The sequence below is a fragment of the Myotis daubentonii genome, chromosome 7 (assembly GCF_963259705.1).
Source record: "Myotis daubentonii chromosome 7, mMyoDau2.1, whole genome shotgun sequence".
NCBI classification, from domain to species: domain Eukaryota; kingdom Metazoa; phylum Chordata; class Mammalia; order Chiroptera; family Vespertilionidae; genus Myotis; species Myotis daubentonii.
In genome coordinates, this window is record NC_081846.1 from 22,728,214 (window position 1) to 22,745,747 (window position 17,534).

The 17,534-nt window shown below is 54.4% G+C and overlaps 2 protein-coding genes across 12 annotated transcripts; both read right to left on the bottom strand.

Moving 5' to 3' along the window:
- Positions 1-95: 95 nt before the first annotated feature.
- Positions 96-7,435, bottom strand: ABCB6 (ATP binding cassette subfamily B member 6 (Langereis blood group)). The gene is made up of 19 exons (XM_059703209.1): positions 6,586-7,435; positions 6,142-6,279; positions 5,704-5,890; positions 5,405-5,506; positions 5,056-5,239; positions 4,107-4,228; positions 3,488-3,597; positions 3,226-3,291; positions 2,928-3,053; positions 2,697-2,773; positions 2,550-2,613; positions 2,354-2,439; positions 2,106-2,163; positions 1,794-1,898; positions 1,215-1,389; positions 968-1,080; positions 661-755; positions 518-586; positions 96-377 (listed from the first exon to the last, which is right to left on the bottom strand). The coding sequence occupies exons 1-19, from the start codon at positions 7,132-7,134 to the stop codon at positions 266-268; spliced, it is 2,538 nt and encodes an 845-aa protein (XP_059559192.1). The 5' UTR covers positions 7,135-7,435; the 3' UTR covers positions 96-265.
- A 364-nt stretch (positions 7,436-7,799) lies between these two features.
- On the bottom strand, positions 7,800-17,507 carry ATG9A (autophagy related 9A). 11 transcript variants are annotated; one of them, XM_059703205.1, is made up of 16 exons: positions 17,353-17,507; positions 16,363-16,419; positions 15,844-15,975; positions 15,686-15,729; positions 14,669-14,733; positions 13,732-13,893; positions 13,397-13,538; positions 12,411-13,159; positions 12,176-12,329; positions 11,893-12,072; positions 11,276-11,524; positions 10,737-10,915; positions 10,514-10,631; positions 9,401-9,688; positions 9,145-9,290; positions 7,800-8,861 (listed from the first exon to the last, which is right to left on the bottom strand). In XM_059703205.1, the coding sequence occupies exons 3-16, from the start codon at positions 15,944-15,946 to the stop codon at positions 8,846-8,848; spliced, it is 2,595 nt and encodes an 864-aa protein (XP_059559188.1). In that variant the 5' UTR covers positions 15,947-15,975; positions 16,363-16,419; positions 17,353-17,507; the 3' UTR covers positions 7,800-8,845. The 11 variants fall into 11 exon arrangements, with proteins under 11 accessions (XP_059559188.1, XP_059559189.1, XP_059559180.1 ...); XM_059703206.1 differs by having other exon boundaries at positions 9,463-9,688; positions 10,514-10,637; XM_059703197.1 differs by having other exon boundaries at positions 10,514-10,637.
- Positions 17,508-17,534: the final 27 nt, after the last annotated feature.

Sequence of the window (17,534 nt, forward strand, 5' to 3'; positions counted from 1 at the left end):
TTTCCAACCAAAACCAGTGGAGTCCTGTCAAGAATGCTCACCGAATCTAAGAGTAGAGGCCTACTGCAGTGTGCCACATCATGAAGTCACAGTGGTCCTAGCACAGTCCACACTTTTATTTCCCCAAAAATTGCTTTACTGAAAGGTCCCTTTCCCACTTTGGCTAGCACAGCACCCCAAGACCAGGGTAAAATATGCCATGGAAGAAGGGTACATCTTATTCCCTTTCAGTGACCCTTTGGGAAGGAAGTAGCCACAACTTTGGTCACCATGCCTTAGACTGGGGTTTGGTATCTTCAGGGATTTCATCCTGTCCCTGCTGCTGTAACCGCCACATGTCCGCATACATCCCGCCTCGGGACAACAGAGCCTCGTGCCTGGAGCAAGAAGGAGAGTGTAAGTCCCAGCTATCAGTTTCACCACAAGAGTCCTCGCCACCAGCCCACAGAGATAACGGATTTGGAGAGCAAGAGCTCCTCTCTGAGGCCCAGCCTGTTCATCCTGCTGTGCCCCTTACCGTCCTCTCTCCACAATGCAGCCATCCTTGATGACGAGGATCTGGTCAGCATTGGCCACAGTTGAGAGCCTGAGAAGTCAAGAGACCAGTTACCCACCGCACCCCCAAAAGTGGCCCCGCTGCCTGCTGCCCCGGTCCTGTACCTGTGTGCCACTACAATGGTGGTGCGGTTGGCGCAGACTTTGGCCAGAGAAGACTGGATGGCCCTCTCATTAGATGTATCCAAAGCTGATGTTGCCTACAGAGAGGGTCTGGGTAAAACTGCCCTTGCCACCCAAATTCCCAGCAAGCTGCTGGCCAAGGTCTCAGGTATCAAAAAGAACCTTGTTTGCACTTGAGAACTGTAAGGTGTTTTGTGAACACGGATTCCTGGAAAACAGTGCCCCGCAGGAATGGCATGGGCACAGGCAGGGCGGGGGGGGGGGGGTGAAGGCTGCCCAGGACCCTCACCTCATCCAGCAGAATGATGTTGGGGGCCTTGAGAATGGTGCGGGCAATGGCCACACGCTGCTTCTCCCCACCGCTGAGCTTCAGTCCCCGCTCGCCCACCTGCGTCTCGTACCCTGTGGATATTGCCCACCTCTCTCAGGTCACACATGATAAACTTGGTTTCTGTGTTCAGATGAGGCAAGGAAGGGATGGAACAGAGGACACAGGGAGTAACAGCCCAGGGCAAAACAGGGCCAGGGAAGCTCACCCTCGGGGAAAGTCACAATGGCATCATGGATGCCTGCAGCCTTGGCAGCAGCCTGCACCTCATCATTCCCAGCTGTGATGCGGCCATAGCGAATATTGTTGGCAATGGTGTCATTGAAGAGGACGGTGTCCTGGGGCACAACTCCAATGTGAGACCGGAGGGAGATCTGGGTCACCTGGGGCCAAGAGACCATATTCCTGGCCTGTGAGATCCCCCCCAGGCCTAGGAGGAAGGATGGGCTGGCGGAAAGTACATGGGATGAGAGGCCCTGGGTAAAATTCCTGCTACCACCACCCCAAGCCCTAGCTGTGTGGACAAGTCACTCAATCTCTCTGAGTCTGTTTCCCCATCGCTAAAGAGAAAAGTCCCATTCTCTCCCTGCTTCCCTAGACTGCTGCTGATCTTTGTACCGTGTACAGCACCATACATGACTCTTTCTAGTGTAGGTAAGATGGTGCTAGAAAGGCTAAGGTCTCCTGCCCCAGCTTTTTGAAGAGGTGAGGTCTCCTCCTCTCCCTGGATGCTCAGCAGTTACCATTCTTTTACACACAATGACAGCTTCCTCCCAAACAACCTCACCTGTGAAATGTCCTGACCATCTATTCGGATGCAGCCAGAGCTGATGTCATAGAAGCGAAAGAGCAGACGCAAAATTGTGCTCTTCCCTGCTCCAGATGGGCCCACCTGTTGTAAGGGAAACACATTCTTAGGCCTGTTGGCTTTTAAGGCTTTTTCTCCAAGAGGGCACCGATGTCCATGGAGGCTGCCACATTCACATGTGACCACACATGACAGGGCTCTCTAACTCCCAGCCTGGGTGACAAGCTACCATGGGCACTGGAATAAGGGAAGATGGAGAAGGCTGGGCCAAGTGGCTGGGTTTCCTCTTACCAGGGCCAGGGTCTGCCCAGGCATCACAGTGAAGGACACATCCTGCAGGGTCTCCCGCCTGCAAGAAGAGCGGGTATGGTCAGCAGGCCTGCTGCACTCCCCGTGCCCCCTTCCATCACCAGAGCTACTACTCGGCCCTGACCCTCCCCTGTGTGGGCTCTCTTCCCAAGAAGCAGGGATGAGGGACAGGAAGGCAGTAAGTAGACAGTGGGAAAGGGTCCAGGGACGGCAAAAGGGGAGGGGCTCACCCATCAGCGTAGCTGAAGTGCACATTCTCAAACTCAATCTGGCCCCTCTGGAAGCAAAGGGGCCCTGCTCCAGCAAGGTCCTTCACCTGGGAGTGTCACCAAGGCGTGGCGCTGTTACAGGTCTGGTATTCTCCAGACACCAGAAATACCACGCGGCTCTCACTCCCCCAAGCCCCACTCCTCTCTCTTCACTCACTTCTGTCTCCTCCTTCAGCAGGTCAAACATGTTCTCCATGTCAATAAAGTTGGTCTGGATCATCCTGCAAGCAGGTAATGGTTGGAGCTCCTCTGGGGAGCTGGGGAAATAATGCACTGCCCAGGTGAGGGCCAGGGATCAGGTTACCTGTAGTAGGTGCCAAACCAGTTGAGGGGCATGTACAGCTGGATGATGTAGGTGCCAAAAAGCACAAAGTCCCCGACCTGCGGAGATCCAGGGAAGAGGATCATCCACCAGAGGCCTTCAGGTCATCACCCTGCCCACGTCCTGTCATCTCTCTGCTTCCCACCCAGGAGCCTGGTGCCCAGACACAGACCCCAGGCCCCCTCTTCCCTGTCCCCAGCACAGTTCCCTCACCTGTAGCTTCTGCTCACTGACAAAGTATGCGCAAAGCAGCGAGCCAGCAAGCAGCCCAAGTCCAATCACCAGGTTCTGAGTCTGATTTAGTAAAACCAGTGACGCGCTTGACTTCCACTCCAAACCCTGTGGAAATAACATGGGAGAGAGGAGTGTCACATATGTGCTGACCCTCACCAAATCCAAACCTGGGCCCAGGCACCTTCAACCTCACAGCCCAAATTTTATTCGTTTTGGCTCTGGTAATGCCACAAGGCCAGGCCATTGCTGTCAGTAGGCCTCAAACTAGCGTGCTCACCTGATATTTAATGATGGCTTCTCGATAACGTTCCACTTCATAACCTTCTGCATTGTAATACTTCACCTGATGAATTCAAAGCACCATTAGACATGGCTGCAGCATTCAGCACCTGGATCACTGCTTCCAGATCCCCAATCCCTCATTCCTAATTTTAAATAGCACATCTTGCACCCCCCAGCTCCTCAGCAGCCTCGGTGGTCCCAGGCACAAACCTCCATATTTCCATGCTTCACACCACTGCCACTAAGGCCTCTGTTACCGTTTCAAAGTTTAGCAAAGAGTCCACGGCTCGTGCCCGGGTAGCATTTTCCTGTGTGTTCATATCACGTCGAAACTTTGTCCTCCACTCAGTGACCACAATGGTTAGGGCTACAGCATGAAAGGAGGAGGGAAAAGGAGAAGAGATCAAGACAACATTTTCAACAGCAGAAACCACATGTGTATGTCTGATGCCTACTACACACTAACCCTACGTCACAGCCCAGGGACCCAGGTTCTGAAGAGAGAACATCCTAAGCTCCCCGAGGGAAGAGGCTGTGTCCAAGATATCTTTGCAGCCTGTACAAAGCCTCATCTGTGAAGATGCTTTTGATGAGCAAATCAAGGCAAGCTGCATCTGTGACATAGGGAGCTTTCTCCTTGACTCGTATCCACACGGGACCTAATGTGACCACGATGCCCTGGCCCTCCACACAGGTTAAGCTAACGTTTCCATGGCAGAGGAGTATGCCCATCCACCATTATTGGGGAGCTGAGGAGACTATTCAAGTCCACTAATCTATAGTCTTCCAAACTGGGTCACCCAAGTGGGATCAGAGCTCATGCTCAAGGGAGTCCTTGGAGAGTTCAGGGAGCTGGTTTCACCAAGCAGCACGCACTGAGGTAAAGACTCATGCACAGGAACACGATGAGGCCAAACCAGGCGTTGAAGAACATGCTGAAGTAGATGATGCCAATGATGATGTCAGCCAGTGTGGGGAGAACGTTGAATATCAGGTAGCTGGGAGGGGAAGTCAAGTGACAAAGAAAAGTATATGGGCTCAGAGCCAGCAACTCTACCTCTAGCAGTTTCAGTGTGGTTTTTTGTTTTCAACAGCAACAGACTGCAATCAAGCTAAATGCCCCTCAGGAGGTGGATGGCTAAAGTAAACACAGCATGCCCAAACTACAGAATGCTCTGGGTCTATCATAATGAAAGAGGGAGATCTTCATGCTCCAATGAGAATACATCTCTGTAACATTTTGTTAATCAACTGTGAGGCCCTAGTGGTCTGGCTCAGTGGACAGAGTGTCACCTGAGGACTGAAGGGTCCTGGGTTCGATTCCAGTCAAGGACACATGCCCAAGTTGTGGGCTTAATCCCAAGTAGGGGGCGTGCAGGAGGAAGCCAATCAATGATTCTCTCTCATTGATGTTTCCATCTCTCTCTCCCTCTCCCTTCCTCTCTGAAGTCAATAAAAAATACATTTAAAAAGTAAAAAAAAAAAAAAAAAAAAAAAAAGCAACTCTGAGGATGACCCCTATATTGTGCCTGTTTTAGGAAAAACCTTCACAATACCACTTTAGTTCTGGGAGTCTGCACATATACATGTAAAAATGCCAAGAAGCAGAACTCAGCATACTAAATGCAGTGGAAACCTCTGAAGAAGTGAGAATTCAAAAGAGATATGCTCGCAATCTACTTTAAGTTATTACAGAGCATATGTACATTAACCTTATTAGAAAAAGAAAGAGGGAGAAGGGGCAGCTCCCCAAGCTGGGTCAGTTCTCAGGCCCCCCTGCTTTTCCTGTCCCACCCCCTCACACTCCTTTCCATGGGCTTGGTACCTGAGCAGCCCAGTGACACTGGCTGTGCCCCGGTCAACGACTCGCAGCACCTCCCCTGTTCTGCGCCCCAGGTGCCAGCGCAATGAGAGCTCATGCAGGTGGGAGAAGAGGCGCAGCTCCATCCCCCGAGATGTGAACTGCTGCACCCTGATCCACAGGAATGTGCGAAGGTTGCTCACAAAGCCTGAGGAGGATTCAGTAGGGCTAAGGGGACAATTGACATCAGCCCAGCACCCAGATGTGAAAGGTCAGAAAGCACCAAAGAGTCCAGGGGAGGAATGCCTGTGGGAGGGAACTATGGGGAGGAGAGGGAGAGGCCAGTACCAACCAGGGTGAGAGTCCCCCATACCTGTACTGCCAGTGCCACCGCCCTGGAGGAACTTGAGGAAGACATAGGTGGTAACAGTCCAGGCCAGGGAGTGCCAAGGTGCCTTCTCAGTCAGCAAGTTTACTATGGAGAAAATGAGTCTAAGCCCACTTATGGCCCCCTAGTCCCCTCTTCAGAAGAGACTGCTCCAGGCACCAGCCATAGCTTTTTTCTGACCACCCAGCTCTCAACTCTGTCGCAGTGCCTTGGGTTGACCGCCCCCCACCCCTAACCAGTCCAATGAAGGACCAGAGTGCTAAGCTGGCACCCCTCTCCCTCACCTATATCCCTATAGAAGATGGGCACCAACACATTCAGTCCCCGGTCCAACCCCATGAGCCCCAGGCAGATGACCACAACAAGTTGCAGAGCTGGATTTCCCCGAGGCCACAGGTAGCCACTCAGTAGCCGGAGCTTCCTGCCAAAGTCTCGCCAGGTAGATGCTGGTGGCCCCTCTGTTGACTGAACCTAGGATGGTGAAACACATAGAGGGAAGCTTAGAAATCATAAAGAAGTGCACTAGCCAGAAACCTTCTGGGAAAAATGTAAGGGAGTGCAGACCCCAGGCATTTTAGACCACAAGTAAGCCCTGATGGGATCAGAAAGGCTAACAGGGCACAATGTGAGGTTTGGGTAAGAAACAGTTTATTATGGTAGGAAAAAATGATGCCAGGAAATGAAGTTAAGACAGACCCTAAGGTTCAGAAGTTGAGGTGTACCTGGCTCCTTTCTACATCCTGATCGTCTTCATTGACCCGAAATGTGTAGGACTGGGGACGAAGTCCGGGAGCCCAGAGCCCCAGGACAAAAAGCCCTCCAGAGACCACATAGCGCAGCACCCACAGGCTAAACTGTACCTAGAATGAAACATGTGAGGAGTATCAAACAGGGCCAAATCCCATTGTTACTACTAATAACAGGGTTGGGGATTGGACCATGGGCGCGCACCCTGGTTCCTCCTCGGGGCCCAGCATCTAATGGGCTGGGAAGAAAATTCCACAATGACTCAGCACGGACACGCCCTACCAGCTGGCTATCAGCTTCCAGCCAGCGTCAGCCCCTCCCTCTTCCCTTAAGAGTCACCCCAAAGCGTGGAGCCAGTATGACATTCTTCTTCCCAAGCCCTGCCACCCATGCTTCCACTCTCCCATGAGCCCCCTCACCTGCTGGCCCAAGTCCGCCCTTGCCCACCACCACTGTGGGCTGTTCCAAGACACCAGGGCCAAGTTCTCGGCTGCAAAAGCCACAGTCCAGAGGAGCAGGAGACCGGGGCTGTGACTGAATTTGATCCAGGCGCCCATTGCTAGCTTCTGCCGCGCCTGGCTCCGTTCCACAACGAGCAGTGCCAAGCCACAGGCGCCGGCCAGGGTGCCCAGTATGGAAGCCAGCAGCAGGTAACCTGGCAGCGGGGCCCCCCGCGCAGTGCCCACTCGACCAACCAGGCTGGCCAGGGGCAAGGCCACCTGAAGTGTGGCCAGAAGCAGTTGCAGCACGTAGGGAGCGACACGAGGACCGGCCCCCCAAGACAGCGCATCGGCGACTGCTGGCCGCTCCCGCCGCTTGCAGGGAAGGGCCAGCACCAAGGCCAGAGTCCCCAGGGCCGTCAGCACCGAGGGCGTGAGGGTGAAGAAGAAGCAGGGGCTCAGGCCACCCTGCGCCCAGGCCGGACCCGCGGGCCCTTCGGCCTCACAGTAGTTGCCCACAGTCACCATGGCAATGCGGGGCCGCAGGCCGAGGCTGCGGGGGCTCCGGGACAGGCGAACGGGGCCAGCCGCTTGGGGAGGGGCACGGATGCCGGGCGACCTCGGGTCATGGAGCCGCGGGGGTCGCTGTCAGGGATGCACGTGGACCCAGTCCCAGCCACACCGCCCACTCGCTCCGCGCTTGCGCCGCCGCCACGCACTCGGCGCACTCACGCAGGGCACGTCCGCCGCCTCTGCCGGCCGCCCCTCGCTCGCTGGGACCCGGGCTGAGTCCGCTCCACGCGGATGTGGTGCGGGACTCGAGTCGCATTCCTCTGCAGCAGCTCCGCCCACCGTAACCGCCCAGTCCCTTCCCAGCCATTGGCGATGTGTCACCGAAGGGGCGGGGGAAGGGGCCTTGGGGAAGGCGAAACAAACCAGCGGAGTCAGCTCGGTCACGTGCTCAGAGCGGGAAATCTGACCGCCCACCCGGCTGGAGACCTTGACCTCCAAGGAGCCTTGGATCGGAAACGGCCCTTTTGCTAAGCCAGCTGGCTCGGTATGTCCTTGACACCGCACAGGCCCACTTTCCTACGGGGCCTGTCCCGGTCCCCAGCCACCTGTAGGGACCCCATGTACCCCACTCCGCTTGTTCCCCGAACCCTAGCGGTGGAGACAACATGGCCGCGACCTGGTCAAAGTCCCTTCTTTATTAAGGGTAATCAAGCTGTACACAGTCACCACCGCGTCCCGCGGTGAGTTCAGGCAGCGCAACTCACCGCTCCCCGCAGCGGCCCAGAGCCGAGGGTGGGGCTGAGGGTAAGAGCTGGGTCCCAGCATGCAATGCGGCAGCCCAAAGCCTAGGGCGAAGCCATCCTGCCGCCCCTCTGTCCCCCTCTAGGGGACAACAGGAGGCAGGTCACAGCTCTCTTGCTGGGAGGTAGACGGACCAGGGCATACTCCAACCCCGTCCCTTGTGCAGGAGGTGGGAGGGATGGGGGTACAATAAGCAGTAATGGGGGCCAGGAAGGCCTCAGTCTCCCAGGAGCCATCTGAAAAATTGGACAGGGCAGCAAAAAATTTCCATCCTGCTCCTGTAATTTAGAAACCATCCTTAGTGTCAAAAGATAGCGTGAGAGGAGCTGGGAGCTAGGGCCTCTACGCCAATGCAAATCAAAAGTTGAACAGAAGGGCAACAAGCGAACAGAACCAGAGCAAGCAGCTCACATGCCAGTGATGTGCAGAAAGGGAGGGGTGAGCAGGCTGTAGCACTGGGAGAACTGGGGGTGAGGTAAGGGCCACAGCCTGAGCTGCTCATCTATTCAGGGTGAGGAGAGGGAGGCCACAGAGGTTGAGGGTCCAGGCCCAACCTCCCCACTCCACAGTTGGCACAGGTTCTCCCTGGTTGGCAGCTTCTGTGGTGGGCAGTCCTCTGGAAACTCGTAGGGGTAGGTGCAAAGGTGGCAGTATTGGGGCTGGGCTGGGGACCAGTTGCTAGCACCACACTCCGAGCCAAGTGGGTTCCTGGGGATGAGGCTAGAGTCCTGTGTGCCCTGGTCCTAGGCCCCCAATTTCTCTCCTGGGGCTGTGGTGAGCCTAGTATTGGCACCTCTCTTGGCCAGGCACGGACACACAAACACCATACGCGTGGAGCCAGGCAACACTCAGAGAAGCCCTCCATGGCAGGTGGATGGGATGGCAGGGCAACAGATGCCTGCATCCTGGGGCATAGGGACCCTCCTCAGCCTTGTCTAGACCTGTGGAGAGAAGAGGGTTGGTAGTAGAGATAGTCTTCAGCTATCTGCTGCTTACCTAAAAGAAGCCTGGACATAAAAGAAAAGGAAAGCTTGATTCTTGGGGAGGTAAGCAAAGGAAAAATCAAGGCCTGTATTTCAGAGCAGGCGAGGAAAGAAAGGGGAGTGTATTTTGGGTGAAAGGGTGCAGAATCTCTGCTTGAGAGGCCCAACTTCCTTCGCGTGAGCTTTGACCTCAGCCTGGAAGTTGCTATTTCTGGCGGTTAACAGGTCCTGGAGCCCTTACCTTGTGCACCTGAGGGGGGAGCTCATCCTCAGAGCCCTCCTCGGGCACCGGCTCTGGGTGCCTTGATGCTGACTGTCCATCTTCAGCCCACCCGCCAAGGGGCAGCCGAGAGAAGTGAGAGGGAGCCCGGGGCACTGTGCCAGGATCTAGAGACACAAGTAAACATACTCTTAGAACGAATACAAACAGGAATGAGGGAAAGGGTTGCCCTGTGTGGGGACAGAAGGGTTATTCTCCTTGGCCTGGTCCCTCTCACTTCTTTCTTCACCAAGAGGGATGCGAAGAAAGGCTGTGTCCTCCTGAATGCCCACTGGATACCTGTGATGCCACCGTAGCGCCTCTGGAAGCCCCCTTGCAGGGCAGTGGTCTCCGGTGCTCCAGGCCGGGGTACAGCAGCACAGGGATAGCTGGCAGAGCGGGGGATAGATTGGAGGTGCCGGGCACCTTCTCCCCCCTCTTCAGGAGCACTCTCCCCACTGTCATCACTCTCCCGGCGGTGCCACACATGCCTCTCAGGTTCAGCCTGGGCTTGCTGCTTGTGGAGCTGAGAAGTGGGGGGCTCATTAGTTGGGAACAGAAGGGTATCTGTCTGAAACAGCTGCTCCCCACCATGGTATCAGCCAGTTCCCATTTATACCATCTCACCTAGAATCACTGACCAGAGTATCTATTGTGTTAATAGTGTGTAACATACATACAATGTTTTACAGGTTAAATTCTTAGCAGACCCCTAGAATGAGCCTGTGCAAAGGTTATAATAGCACCCATTGTATCTAGTCACTTGATTTAAGAACAAACTATGGATCTAAGTGCCAGGCACGCTTTTAGGTGCTGGGGATATAGCAGTGAAAAACAGATCAAAACCCAAGCCCTTTTCGGGCTTATATACTTAGGAGGGAGGAAGGGGGGAGAATAGACAATAAATAAATAAATAAATAAATAAATAAAAAATAAATAAATAAATAAATAAAGGAAATAATAAAATATGTCAGATGGTGCTAAATGCTATGGAGAAAAATGGAGTGGGAAGATTCAGAAGGGCGGGCAAGGGAAGTTTTTACTCAGTGTGGCCAGAGACTGTCACATGGAAAAGCTAAGAGCAGAGATCTGATAAGGAGAAGGAGGGAGCCATATCAGTATCTCAGGGAAGGGGGTTCTTGGCAGGGGAAACCACAGTGTGTAAAGGCTCTGGATGAGAATAGCTTGGCTAAATGGATAGTAAGAGGGTATATGTTGGAATGGAAATTGCAGAGCAGGTAAATGGCAGAGTAGAGATTTGAACCTACGTCTTGCTTCTCCACCTCTAAAACCCTCTATTCTTTCAACTGCTACCTTGGGTCCGTGGCCTTGCTCCTTGCGGCCCACTCACCTGGTGCATATAGAGGGCGTGCAGGCTCATCTCAGTGGATGCATATTCTGACAGCACCAGGCTCTGCAGCTGTCCTTCCCACACACTGCTCCCAGAGCTGGCTGTCCTGGCATCCATCCTGTCCCTCCCAGCACAGAGACAGCAATTATTAACATTTCTGAGACCGAAATAAAATGCTAGGTGCTACTGCCATGCCCTCCCATCTTGGCCCACCTCTACTCACCCAGAGCCTGTCATGGTACTGGGAGCCCGGCCTGTGGAAACCTGACCAGGTTGCAGAGGGGAGAAGGAGCACAGGGCAGAGGCAACTTCAGTCCTATGCCTGGAACCCTGCAGGTCTCTGGGCAGTGAAGGACCACGGCAAGATGAGCCGGCCACTACATTTGCAATAAGACTCAGTGGCTATGAAAGAAAGGGGTGAGAATTCTCAGGGCAGGAGGGAAGCCTCTGTGGCCCCCAATATTTTTTATATCAGGAACCAATGACACAGACTAAACAGAGAGAAGGAAAACTATAGGGTAGGCCAGTGGTCGGCAAACCGTGGCTCGCGAGCCACATGCAGCTCTTTGGCCCCGTGGCATGGGCCACAAAGTTTCAATCGCACTATACGTGCACGCCCGCACGTGGTATTTTGTGGAAGAGCCACACTCAAGGGGCCAGTTTGCCGACCACTGGGGTAGGCCCTTCCACCCCATGCCCAGTTCTCAACTCCAGCTCCTGAAGCCCACTTTGCCCATCATCTTCCAGCCCCCAGAAACACACCTCAGACTCAGATTGTAAGGACTGGATGGACGTAAAGAGGGCGTTTTCAGGGAGTAGACCCCCTTGGGCAAGGCCAGCAGCTGCTCCATCCCGCTGAACCTGTTCCTTGAGGAAGCCCAGGAAGGCCGTGCTCTCACGTGGTGGCTGCCAGCCAGGGTTGGTGATGGCAAAGTGCATAAGTGACAACTCTGTTTTCCCGTCCTCGGCTTGCTGGTACACTGAGGCCTCGGTCTGACCAGCAGATAGCCACTGCACAGGAGAGGCCACAGTGAGAGGAGAGTTCTCTTACAGGAACCCTTTTTGTACCTTTCCTGCTAGGGAGAGGTTTACCCCTGGAGGACAGAGACCGCAATACACTGCTGTATCTTGTCCAGGGCCCTGGTGCCCACCCCAGGAGTGGCCACACGCTGAGCTAATTGCTGGTTTGTGCCTTTCTCAGGGAGCTTCTTGGCCAAGGGTGCCAGTTCAGGGCTAAAATCCAGCCCAGGCTCCTGTTTATCAAGCAGTGTGTGCCTAGAGACAGGACTGCTGTTTTGTGAGGTGCTGGCTCAGGAGAGATACCTTTTTGGAGTTTGCCAGCACTGTCTCTAGCCACCTGCCCCCTCCTCTCCGAGTACCTGGGGATGCCCATGCTGGCGAACATCCATCTGGGCAAAGGAGCAGGTATCTCCAACACCAACGACCTCCACAGTGAAGTTGCGGAAGAAGTCTATAATTTCCAGGGCCCGTGGACGCAGGCAGAAGATGAGGATGAGGGGTGTGACAATGGGGCTCAGTAACTCCTCCAAGATGAATACCTACAAGGGAAGGGACCAAGGCCATGAGAGCAGGAGAGATCCCAGACCTCACCACCAAGCTATCGGCCAGTTTCTAGCAGGCCCTAACTCCAACTCCACTCACTGCCTTGTACTGGAAGAGCTGGGCAAACTCGTCCCGGGTCTGCGAGCGGTGGGCATTACCCTGCCAGTGGTCGGGCATGTAGTGGATGTGAGCGAGGATCACGCGGAGCAGCTGCTCAGGGCAGAACACCAGGTGCTGGTCTGGGATAAAGGACCTGCAGGACCAGGGTCACAGTGAGACGTCAGCCTTGCCAGGGAATGCTAGTCAGCTCGCTCCCTCCTGCTACCCGACCCACCTGCACACGGTCACAGTGACCCCCAGGAGTGTGACGGTGGTGAGGACGTGTTCCACAGCTAACACATCTTCGTCGTAGATGGTGAGGGCAATAAGCACGGCCAGGATGGAGCCAGCAAAGAAGGCGCAATTCTTGGCCAGCAGTGTCAGCAGAGGTGACAAGAAGCAATTCATGTACTTGGAGGCTGGCTTGTAGCCACGGTTCAGACGGGACTGCAGCTCATGCTCCAGCTCGTTGAAGTGGCGGAGGTAGCAGCGGCCATAGAGTGACCAGCAACGTGCTCCCAGGGCCCCAGGCTCCCGCTTCAGCACCTCGGCATAGCTGAAGAAGGCATAGAGGATCTGCCAGATGAGGATGAGGGGGCACAGCAGGAAGTTGGCGATGCCAATCCACAGGATGCGGTTGCTGAGGCGCTGGGCCAACTCTAGCCGTTGCCCCCCACGTTTGTACTCGGCCTTGAGGCTCCACTCATTGAGAAACAGAGAGCCAGGTCCCCAGAAGAGGATCAGCTCAAAGTTGTACTTGAGGCCACGGGTGAAGAAGACAACCTCCCCCAGGCCAGGCAGGCGGAAACGCAGGGGCAGGAGGGATTTGTTAACCAGTGCCACCATGTAGTTCTGGAAACGGAGGATGCGGTGGTATATGTCCAGCTCTGTCAGCTCCCGCTTGTGGATACAGATCTGGTGCTCTTTCTGGGTCTGCACAATCCGAGCCTGCACTTCCTGCCACGTGCAGTATGGAAGGGCAGACTGTGGGTGGGGAAGAGACAAGGTGTGGAAGGTGGGATGGTTGCCTTGACCCATTGCCCTGCATTACCTGAGAGGCTCAGGGTCCTGTGCTTAGTTGAGTGGAGCCCTTAAGCAGATGCTCCCTCACCTGCCAATGACAGCCGAGGAGGCCCGATGCACAGGAATACACCCCACCCTTACCAAGGTGAAGAAGGCATCTTGGGCTGTGGCGCTAACTGCCCAACTTCCCAGTCTCACCATGGGGATGCGCAGAGCATGCAGGTAGAAGGAGTGGATCTCCCAGTAGCAGCAAATGTTATAGATGAACTTGATAAGCCGGTGGACCCAGAAGACACCAGCGATGACCAGAATGGTGATGAGAGAGCCATTTTCCTGAATCCTGGTGGGGTAAAAAATGGCGAGAAGGGGTGCCTTTAAGGAGTCTTGGCAGATAAGCTGCTCTCCTGGAGGATTTGGCAAGGCTGGGCCTGAGTCTCTGTTCTAGGGAATGTTTTATTGCCTCACATTCCATTCCATTCCCCACCTTCGATCAGAACTACAGGCTCTGACGCCCTCTGACCTGCAGCCCTTACCTGGCACTACAGACTTGGGCAGGCAAAAAGGCATCTGGCAGAGTGACCTTGACGGGCTCGGTGGGGTGAAGACTGTGGTTCACCATCTTGTTGGCAAATAAGATGTCATAGTCCACACAGCTGACCAGAAAGGTGGTGAAGGCAACCACAAAGAGGAACTGCCTGGAGAGTTGGGAAGAGGGGGCGCAGCCGAAGGGTCAGAGAGGCACCAGTGAAATAGTGTGGAAAAGAGAGGAGTCTGGAAGCAGCGGGACAAGATTAGGGAGCAGCCTCTGGGAAATGGAGGGGCTGGGGAGCTCCTCGTGGGCTCTCTCTACTGCTCAGCCCTACAAACAAGCTATTTTTTGCTTTTAGCTTCAGGCCCTACAGAATCAGTGTGCTTCTGTCTTTCGCCTCACAGTAATCTCTGCCACTGCTTACTGGATCTTTCAAAAGTCTTGATTGTTGTTGCTGGTTCCTGGTCCCTGACTTCCTTTTGATATAGTCGTTAGAAGCCCTTTGGGGATTTGAACTCTTTTCTTACTGAGGGATGGTTTCCCAACCCCTTCCTCTTTGGCAAGGTCATATGGCTCCTTCCTCTTAGAAGGCTCTCTGCCCAGCAGCAGGTCTAAGGCGCAACCAAGGCAGAACAGAGACACTTTTCTCAAGTGGCTGGCATCTCTGACTGAAGCATGCCCATTCCACTGGAGCTCTGATGAAATGATCAAGTCTGAATTCTCTTCATGGGAGAGACAGAACTTGGAAAGCTTATATGGGAGATAAAAATGGTGAAGGCTGTAAATTTTGGTGCCATATCTGGTCCCTGAAATACAAAGGTTTGCAGAATTTTGAGCCTGGGACTGAGATGCATTGGCAGGTAGGGCCAGGGGTGAGCTCAAGAAGAGTAAAGACTGAGATGTATTCCTTTACCAAATGATCCATCCCTTTTTATACTTACATAAGCTCAAAGATCTCCCCGATGAGCATACAAGTGAAGCCATTCTTCTGGTGTAGATTATAAACGTGTAATTCTTAAGAAAAAGTGGTTCGTAGAGACAGCAATTAAGAGCACAGACTTTGGTGTCACATACCTGAGCTTAAGTCCTGGCTCAATGACTTTCTAGCCGTGTAATTTTGGCCAAGTACTTAACCCAGGGGTGGGCAAACTTTTTGACTCGAGGGCCACAATGGGTTCTTAAACTGGACCGGAGGGCCGGAACAAAAGCATGGATGGAGTGTTTGTGTGAACTAATATAAATTCAAAGTAAACATCATTACATAAAAGGGTACGGCCCGTTTTGATCCGTCCCGGGCCGTAGTTTGCCCACGGCTGACTTAACCTCTTTAAGCTTTTGTCTGCAGTGATATATTGGGAATAATAGCACCTATCTTATAGGATTATTAGGTCTAAGACAATGCATGTAAAGTATTTAACACAGAGCTGACACAGAATGAGTCAAAAGACATTAATTATTATGGTTATTAGCATCCCATCAAAAAGGAGAAGCACTCTTAGAGAGGTCCCTTATAAATAAACACCACAAGTGAAAGCACCGCCTGGCCAGTGTGGTTGAGTGTCTACCTATGAACCAGGAGGTCACGGCTCGATTCCTGATCAGGGCACATGCCCAGGTTGTGGGCTCGATCCCCAGTGTGGGGAGTGCAGGAGGCAGTGATTCTCACTTATCCTTGATGTTTCTGTCTCTCTCTCCTTCCACATTCCTCTCTGAAATCAATACAAATATTTAAAAAAACAACCCAACATTAAAAAAAGAAGTGAAAGGTACATAGTTCTTGGTAAATGTGGGATATCATTACTTACAACAATCATTATTTCCCCCATCCTCTTTTAACCTCAATAGTTCCATCCCCCTTACAGGGATTATAGTCAAACCCACCCCAACTTCCCACCAGAGGCCTGGCTTAGAGAGGGGCTAAAGGTCCCACAGCTCCAACACAGAGACACAAAGGATATTCGAGAGAAAAAGAGGTCGAGGTTTTCGATGTGGTGCCAAGGTGCTGTGGGCACAGGAGTAGAGATGTCAGAGCCCTGAAGGAATGGAAGCCCCTTGTTCCCCACTCCACCAGCTCTCCCCCATGCCCCAGCTCTGGCTGTCATGGCCAAGAACTTACACTTGCTCCCCTCAGGGACGTGCACCAACAGGTCCTCCTCTCCTGGGGGTGAATCGCTGTAGGAGGCCTCTAGGCGCTGGTATTCAGTGTCAAACTGCGCCATCACCACCGCCCCCTGTCCACCTTATCCACCTGCCAGAAATGAGGAAAAAGAGACCCAGGGTCAGCCCCCCCATACTGCTGGTCTGCTGTCCTGCCTACTAGACCAAGAGTGAGAAAGAATTCTTGGTTTCCACTACCGTCTTCTTGACTCAAAGACAGAGGAGGAGGAGTAAGTTCAGGGCTTGGGAGACCTTAACTGGCCAATGAGGTCAGTCATTCCCAGAGCCTTTACTGAGTATATGCTGAGGCTTGCTGGCCTGAAGCCAGACTCCGCCCCTTTGGGGGATCTGTTTCATTTTCTATTAGTAGAGAGAAGGGGCCCTTTCCCTGCCCTTCTGGAGCAGCCTGGTCTCCTAAGAGACTAGCAGTTTGGAAGCATTTTGTAAACAAAGGTCTGAAATAAGCACATGGCCTTACCTGCTCCATGGACAGTGTCTGCTTCACTCCAGCTTTGATGTCCTGGCTCTGCAGCTGCTGGAGGAGAAGATGTCAGGCCCCAGAGAGTAGAGTGGGGACAGGAAAAAAACCAACCTTTGCAGGCATGCCCCCCACCCACCAAGAGGGGCCAAGCCTGGGACAGCCTAGGGTCATGCGCTTTCCGCTGGCAGCTCTATAAAGGACCACTCATTCAGCTCAAGCAGTGGCTTATTGAAGCTGCGAAGACCCAGTCAGTGCAGGCCTGAGATCTCTCCACTGCTCCACCTCAGCCTCCGAAATTAGGCCAACAGGGTCCACAAAGCCGCAACCCAAGGAGACCTTTCTGGCCAACCTCTTCTCCTGCTCCCCTAGCAATGAAGGGCCAGCGGGCAAGCAGAACTCCTGGATGGGAAGTCCTGACCGGGTCGGGGTAGATCCAGATCCTGGACCAACTGTGTGTTCTGGAGGTCCACGGAGCCAGGCATGGTCTAGGTGGCACTCACCCGGTCCCGGGGCCCTGGAGCACGGCCCGGCCGACCCCCGTGGGATTCCCTGGGTTAGTGAGAGCCCTGGGTCCAAAGGAGCTGGTCAAACCCTCGGGGAACTCACCACTCACCGGGCAATGTGGACCCAGGGCCCATGGAACCCCAGCCGGCCGGGCCTGGGCTCAGGGGTTCCTGCGGATGTTGGAGGTGAGAGCCCGTCCGACAGCGGATACCCCAGGTGGGCTGGGTGGCCTCCCCACACCCAGTTGCCACGACTGGAGCCCAGCGCGCCCCAGGGTCAGGCCCGGGGCTCGGCTCCCTACAGCGGACAACCTTGCGCGCGGCCCCGCCGCTGGCGCGCGCCCGCCCGCGTGCCCTGCTATCAAAACATTCCGGCCGCGCGCCTCCGCCCCGCCCGCGGCGCCCCTTCCCCCGTTACCCGCCGCGAGCTCACTCAGGTCTCCGCGGGCGCCCCCGGCCAGGTCCAGCCCGGGCCCTGACATACCAGTAACCGGTCTCGCGCTTCACCTCAGGAACCGTGACCCCGGTGATTCTGGGGATCCGACAGCTTCGTAGGACTCGACCCGACCCAGAGCGCTAGGCCCGGCGCCTGCCACTTACTGTCACCAGCAGCCAGCCTGGCCAATGAGCATGATGGGGCGGGGACACGACGGCCCATTCCCCCCC